This window comes from Mytilus edulis, chromosome 3, assembly GCF_963676685.1.
Source record: "Mytilus edulis chromosome 3, xbMytEdul2.2, whole genome shotgun sequence".
NCBI classification, from domain to species: domain Eukaryota; kingdom Metazoa; phylum Mollusca; class Bivalvia; order Mytilida; family Mytilidae; genus Mytilus; species Mytilus edulis.
Genome location: NC_092346.1, coordinates 30,102,692 through 30,110,669, shown reverse-complemented (window position 1 = coordinate 30,110,669; position 7,978 = coordinate 30,102,692). Strand labels below are relative to the sequence as shown.

Genomic DNA, 7,978 nt, shown 5'->3' with positions numbered 1-7,978 from the left:
CTCAGACTGGTATCTGCATACATACAACTATTGCAAATATGGCTTTGTTTGAACAATTCTAGTATATATAGTAGCTAAATTGTGTCAGATATATGGTTACAGATGATACTGTTGTGACAAGAATTCTAAATTGACCATTTGAGGCAGAAAATGTGTTCTTTAATTGACAAATAGGCATACAGTAACATGTGGACTGGAGAAAGAGGCTGTATTGGATACTTTATATAATCTTGAATGTTGTGATGATTGACTGCTAAACATTACATTTATAATATTCTGATATGCTTTCAATATGTTATCAAAACAGTTTTTAACAGGTTCTAGGCATTTTTTATCAGAAAATATGTAAATAGGGTAAGCTGGCAATAATTAAAGTCTTGTTTTCAAATTCTTTAAAAAATTGCAACAGGGGAGGGGGTATACAATGTATAGTAAAGAAAAACTTAGAGTATACACAGTGATTTCTTTAAGACTATAATTCTGATAAATGAGTCATAATGTGAGAAAAACTGATTTTAGAGAGCTTTTCTATTTGAATAAATGTCTGTATAGGTTGCACTTTGTAAATACAGCTGTTTCTGACAACACGCCTCTTTTGGGGAGAGATAGAATATTCATAGAAAATTAATTTTGTTTACATACTGGTTCCCAGTTATGCTCTCTGTGTTCCATATCGCAGAGACCGAACTGGGGAATGTTACCAGTAAATAAACACGTGCATATTGTTTACATTGAAATCTGTGGTAACCTTTCATTCGAGGTAGGGGTAGTTAAGAAAATTAGTGTAAGTTTCAACTCTGAGAAGTTAGGGGCATAAAAACGTTGAAAATAGGCCGCACAGCCCTATATTTTGACCTTTGAAAAAAATTGTGGTGCAAATGAACTTTCAATTCTAGGATAAGATTTTTTTCAAAACTTCATAGTAAAGGGGTACAGTTTTAGCCGTAAAAGGAGTTCCTATGGGAAATTGCATTGTCAATATTTACAGAAATGCAACCTTAAGCGTCTTTTGTTAACATTCATTTTTCATAAGCGGTTTTCCCGCTTTTATTTGGTATAAAATTGCATGCTCTTCGTGATTTTTTCATTGCGTGATTTGAACTCTGAAGGAACACAAAAAACCACCCTATCCCACCCTTTAGAATATTTTTTTGCTGTTTGTTGTATATTTTCAGATATTGTCAAAAGAAGCGTCATGGATTGTACAGAATGTTACCTGAATACATAAGTTTTACTGAAGGGCTGAATGTATCACAGCTGGCGTCTGGTAGCCCAGTTGCCATTTGGAGAAAACATTTGATGGTTACCCTTTTTTTTTTTTTTTATCTTGGACAAAAATGAGAAATTGCCGATGAATGCAAATTCATCGGCCGGTTGATACATAGTTGAACTGTCCTAATAAATCCATGACAAAAAATTTGGCAAAGTTCAAACTTACTATTTGTTGTTTTTTATTATGATCATATATTAGTTTGTCTTGCAATTTGTTTACATTTGTAATCTGGAGTCGTTGGAAATATTACGAAGGATTTCAACGAATTTGGATCTTTTATCTGGTATATCGTATTCCTAAATTGACTTCTGTTGGTTTCTTTCGAATATTTAATAATGGAGACAAACTTGAACACTTTCAATATCTTGACATCCTTGACATTTAGATGCATTTTAATATGTTTTTTTTATATTCAAATTGAAAACCAAATTAAATGGGGGAAGACACATTTTTTTTTTATTACAATGCAACTTTTAATAAAACTCTTATCCTTTTGAAACATTATTATATCAAATATGTTTAAGATAATGTATATTGTTTTATGTATACATGTAAGAGCAGAAGTTTGGGGCTCATCTATAAATATCACAATAAGAATATAATCGAATAAAATATCTAATTAGGCATTAAAATTAGAAATTTCACATCAAAGGGAACATGTTTACTAAGTTTTAAGTTGATTGGACTTCAATTTCAACAATAACTACCTCCACTAAAAACTATAACCTGAAGCAGGACAAACAGACGGACGGACGGACGAACAGACAAACGGACGAACAAAGGGATGAACAAACGGACGAACGGACGGACGCACAGACCAGAAAACACAATGCCCATAACTGGGGCATAAAAATCGTAGGAGGCATATCATGGTAAAATTGACATTTTTACAGATTTTGTATACCTGATAATTGTCAACGTTAAATTTTCTACCCATCTTTTATCATTTTTGAGATAATAGCAAGAACTGATTTTTTTTTTGGTCAAACGCCAGTCATGTATGCACTAACCATTTATCGTCTGAGGGTGCCATGATTTCTTTTTACTGATCTTTTGAAATGTTTTAAAAACACATGCCCCTCCAACAAAATAGTTTGTGCCTTATTATAATCCTGGTACCTTTGATAACTTTTTATGGAAAATCACTCCTGTAAAGAGTATTCTTATGGTTTTTATTAAATTGAAGTTCACATGAATACTGATCAAACGAGGTCAAATTAATCACTTGCACGTGAATAAATAATCTTCAATGTTTCTAAGCTTATTTTGTCAAAATTAAACCATAATTGCTGCTAAAAGCAAATTATTATTTCACTTTTTCACTTTCGTTAACGATTGAACAAAACAATATCCTATTTTAGATTTTCTATAAATCTCGTAGCTAGGGCCCCTTTAAAGGCAATCAGAAGGTTGAATTTGATCATTGATTTCTGTGGTGACAGTTTTTTCAAACCTCTTCTAGGATCACAATTAGATACCAAGTATTACCAAGTTATCTCACATGGCCTATAGGTCAAGATTAGCTAAAAATGCTACTGCATTTTCTATTTGCTTTGGTATAAAGTGAGATTTCATTATTTATCAATTTTTGGACTATTTGAAGTTGGGATAAATATTCACAAACTTAAACTTATTTAAATGCTAAAATTTAATATGACTTAGCTTTTTACACACTTTGAGTAAAACAATAGATAGTTAGAAAATAAAACTGGGATGACTAAATGAAGTCATCTTTAAATAAAATGTCTGGTTTTTCCTTTACTTTCTTTCTGTCATTTCTTTTGTTATTTGTTTTTCTTTCTTTTAATTTTGGGAAGGGGAAATGTTAAGCTAGGTAAAGATAAAATATTATCAGGAAATTCCTTTAAAAATATCTATGTTATGTAACAGTCTATTACCTACAATAAAAATCTAGTTTATCGTTCCATTTAAATCTTTCATTTTATATTTAGCTTTTGTACTAAGTTTTCCTTGACCTTCCAAAGAGGAAATTGTTTACTGGTATCTTATAGTTACAATGATATACATTCAAGTACCTTAAGGATTTTCTGAAATTAGTAAGAAATGGCTTATTCCCAACCTACAGATGAAGCCCAGACACCAGCAGTATGTCAGTTCTGTGAAGAGTCAACAGATCTAAGGTGGAAATGCATAAACTGTGATGTATTTATGTGTCAACTTTGTATAACAAAGATTCATAAAAAAATCAAATCATCCGATCATCATGAATTAATTAATCTTAAAGACTTTGGAACCGAAGATGCTGCAAGGACAATTCATAAGGTGGATCTTAAAAGCATGCCATGTACAATTCATAGTGATCAAATTTGCTGCGCATTCTGTACAGATTGTGACCAACCAGTGTGCTTGGACTGTTTGATAGAGTCCCATCAAAATCATAAGTATAGAAAACTGAATGAAGTTTATGATACTGCTATTTCTGAAATGAAGGACTTACAAAATAAACTTGAATCGTGTCATCAGTTTTATGGAAATGAAAAAGAAAACCTAGAAAAACTTCTTCTACATGGTGACAATAATTTCCAAGTATTAAAAGATCAAATACTGCAAACTGAGAGGAAAATGACTGACACAATATCAAACTATGCAAAAGAACTTTTACATGAACTTGAATCAATATGGCAGCCAACAGAGACAAAAATAAATTTAGAGTTGTCTGACATACATAAGAATATAGAGGAAATAGTAAACAGGGAAGAAAGGTTGAAGAAAACCTTGCTGTCTCCTCAAGCGTCAGAGATATTCTCATCAAGAAAAACGCTGGATCAAACTATTCGGACAAAATCAGTGGAACCAATTAAATGTACCATTGGTAATACAAAATTTTGTTCTGGAAATATATTCCAAACGCAAAACACAAGGAGAACAATATTTGGTGACCTATATGCAATTCCAGATTTGCAGTTAGTCAAAAGCTATCAAACTGACTTAAGAAATATACTGAACATACGTAACTATGGTAAGAACTCAGCAATCATTGCTTGCTTAAAGGAAAAAAAAGTTCAAAAAGTAACATTTGAAGAAAAAAATATCAAAGTAGAAGAAGAGATCAGTATAGCGGTGCGTAGTCTGGCTAGATTAAATAATGATGAAATTCTGTTGTCGACAGGGGGAAGTGACTTAAACGTGTATTCCATTGATAAACAAACTAAACTGTTTAAATCGTTCTTGCCTTTGAAATCAATCAGTGTTCATGTATCCCAAAACGATAAAATATTTGTGGGATTGACAGAATGTCATCCTGTCACATATCCAGCTACAAAAGAGAGTGTGAGAAGAGTGGTGGTTCTAAATGAGCAGAGAGACATACAACATATCTATGAGTATGACAATGATAATCAGAGATTGTTTACCAGACCAAAGAGAATTGTTTCCCTACATGACAGTATTTATGTAATTGACATCATTAATGATAATAAGGAAGGGAGGGTAATAAGGTTAGACCAAGGGGGACAACAATCGTCCATATATTCTGGTTGCTATATGAATTCATATCAAGCAAAGTTTTATCCTAGTGACATAACAGTAACCTCGTCTGATATTATTTTAGTTTTAGACCAAACAAGCAAGTATATGCATGTATTAAATTTTGCTGGAGAGGTTATAACAAGTAAGGATCTAAAAACTTTAGGCATTGAATTCCCGTTTAGTCTCGATATTGATAAAGATGACATTCTATGGATTGGTTGCAATACAAAGAAAATGGACAAACAAGGAAAAGCAAAGATTTTTGCTCTTAAATTAATTTTATAAGCACAATTTAATTGAATGTACATGCATTATGTAAATTGACAATCACAATAGAAAAACATATTTGTTTTCTTAGATTGTTCAATCATTACATATAGTTTAACAGTTCTGCTAATTGTACTTCACAAATACAATGTTTACTCATCATTATTTCTATTTTAGTAGTAGTAAATGGTCTAAATGTCTAATATAAATGAAATTACTAATTTTGATTTATTGATTGTTCGACACTGGTTGCCGTGGCTAATTTGTATTTGTGAAAGAAGCTTCATTGTCTGAAGAGTAGCACCCTATCGAAGTAACCAATAAACACAAATATTTTGGTCAATGAATTATTCACATGTATGTTTTTTAAACATATTAAAACAAAAACCATTCTAAAAAATGGTCCATATGAAGAGGCTATGAAAGACAAGTCCAATAATACAAATCCCAAAGTACCAAACATTACAGTGTTGCTTCAATATGCAATATGTATGAAACGCATCTATACTCATAAATGTAATTGAGCCGCAACTTTTCTGATACTATACTACATAAATAAGGCCGTTAGTTTTCTCGTTTGAATTGTTTTACATTGTCGTTTCGGGGCCTTTTACAGCTGACTACGCGGTATGGAGTTTGCTCATTGTTGAAGGCCGTACGGTGACCTATAGTTGTTAATTTCTGTGTCATTTTGGTCTCTCGTGGAGAGTTGACTTATTGACAATCATACCACTTTTTTTTTATAAGTATGACATATTTGTGATGTATGTATGATGTATTTGCCACAGGCTTTTTCCACAGAAAACGACAATTTTTGTGAAAATATCCAAATTCAGAGACCGTTATCGAAGCCTGTCTTATGCACTTTCGCATTCTCAATTGACGAATTGCCCGCAAAGTCCAAGTGAAAGGAAAAAAAGGATAGAAAATAGGACAGTTTTGTCTATAATGATCCTGTTTTGTACAGTAATTGGTCGTTTTGCTTAATTTCCCAAGTGCAGAACTGTCCAAAAAGGAAATGGGCTTTTAAATATTCGGCTTTGAGCGTTCCTGATGAAGCCGGTAAATCAAGCACTTCGGACGAAGGAAATTTATGCACGTGTTGTTTACATGTTTTGTGTTAACTGTAAGGTATAGGTTTAGACAAGGCAGACTTGGGTCAATTACATTGGAATGTAATTAATTAAATTACACATTACATTGCAAAAATGATCAATTACACTAATCACACATCACACAGTTTTCCAAATGTTATTAATTAAATTACAACTACTTTACTAAAGTAATTAATTAAATTACACATTACATATTACATATTACAATATATATCACGAATATACAGCATGTGTAAAATATTCATAGATTTAGCATTGCATTTTAATAGTCATCATTAGTATTTTAATGTTTTGTCATTTGGTCTGCATCTCTTTGGTCTGAACACTTTGTTCTTTTTCATGTTGATTGGCTGGGAAATTGATTTAAAAACTCTCTAAGTTTTTAGCTCACCTGGCCCACAGGACCAAGTGAGCTTTTCTCATCACTTGGCGTCCGTCGTCCGTCGTCGTTAATCTTTACAATAATCTTCTCCTCTGAAACTACTTGGCCAAATTTAACCAAACTTGGCCACAATCATTGGGGTATCCAGTTAAAAAAATGTGTCCGGTGACCCGGCCAACTAACCAAGATGGCCGCCATGGCTAAAACTAGAACATAGGGGTAAAATATAGATTTTAGCTTATAACTCTGAAATTAGAGCAAATCTAACGGAGGGAAATTGTTAATCAAGTCACGATCTATCTGCCCTGAAATTTTCAAATGAAACGGACATCAGGTTGTTGGGTTGCTGCCCCTGAATTGGTAATTTTAGGGAACATTTTTCGTTTTTGGTTATTTTCTTAAAAATTATTATAGATAGAAATAAACTGTAAACAGCAATAATGTTCAGCAAAGTAAGATCTACAAATAAGTCAGAATTACCAAAATGGTCAGTTGACCCCTTTAAGGATTTTTAGCCCATTATAGTCATTTTTTACCAATTTTCTTGAATTTTTGTAATCTTTTACAAAAATCGTCTCTTCTGAAACTACTGAGCTTAATTTAACCAACCTTAGCCATGATCATTATTAGGGTCACTTGTTTAAAAAATGTGTGTGGTGACGCCCGACAACCAACCAAAATGGCCGTCACGTCAAATAGAACATAGGGGTGAAATGTAGATTTTGGCTTTAACTCTGAAACCAAAGCATTGAGAGTGAATCTGACTTGGGTTAATTTGTTTATCAAGTCAGTATCTATCTGCCCTAAAATTTTTAGATCAATTGGACAACTAGTTGAGGGGTTACTGCCCCCAATTAGTAATTTTAAGGAAATTTTGCCGTTTTTGGTTATTATCTTGAATATTATTATAGATAGAGATAAACTGTAAACAGCAATAATGTTCAAAAGAGAAAGATCTACAAATAAGTCAACATGACAAAAATGGTCAGTTGACTTAGAACTTAAGGAGTTATTGCCATTTATAGTAATTTTTTAACAATTTTAATAACTTTTGTGAAATTTTTTTACAAATTATTTTCCACTGTAACTACTGGACCAAGTTCATTATATAGATAGAGATAATTGTTTGCAGCAAGAATGTTCAGTAAAGTAGGATCTACAAACACATGACAATCACCAAAACACAATTTTGTCATAAATCCTTCTGTGTCATTTGTTTAATATGCACATAAACCAAGTTGAGCCACACATGCTCTTTAGAGCCTCTAGTTACTGCTCAAAATAGACTGCCAATGGTAAACATAAAACTCATTAAAGGTACGATACTCATGATTTTGTTCGCACGGTCGTTGTGCATGTGTCATTCTTTTCATTCATTAACTATACCAACAAAGTTTAGAAACCGTGAAAATAAACAAATGCAGTTACAAACGGATATAAATCATCGATGAA

General features: G+C 32.4%; 1 protein-coding gene across 1 annotated transcript; it reads left to right on the top strand.

Moving 5' to 3' along the window:
• The first annotated feature begins 3,337 nt into the window (after positions 1-3,337).
• On the top strand, positions 3,338-5,047 carry LOC139515160 (uncharacterized). The gene has a single exon (XM_071304723.1). The coding sequence runs from the start codon at positions 3,338-3,340 to the stop codon at positions 5,045-5,047; it is 1,710 nt and encodes a 569-aa protein (XP_071160824.1).
• Positions 5,048-7,978: the final 2,931 nt, after the last annotated feature.

Excerpts from the sequence above, each read along its gene's own strand:
- LOC139515160 (XM_071304723.1), top strand. The coding sequence starts at position 3,338 with ATGGCTTATTCCCAACCTACAGATGAAGCCCAGACACCAGCAGTATGT.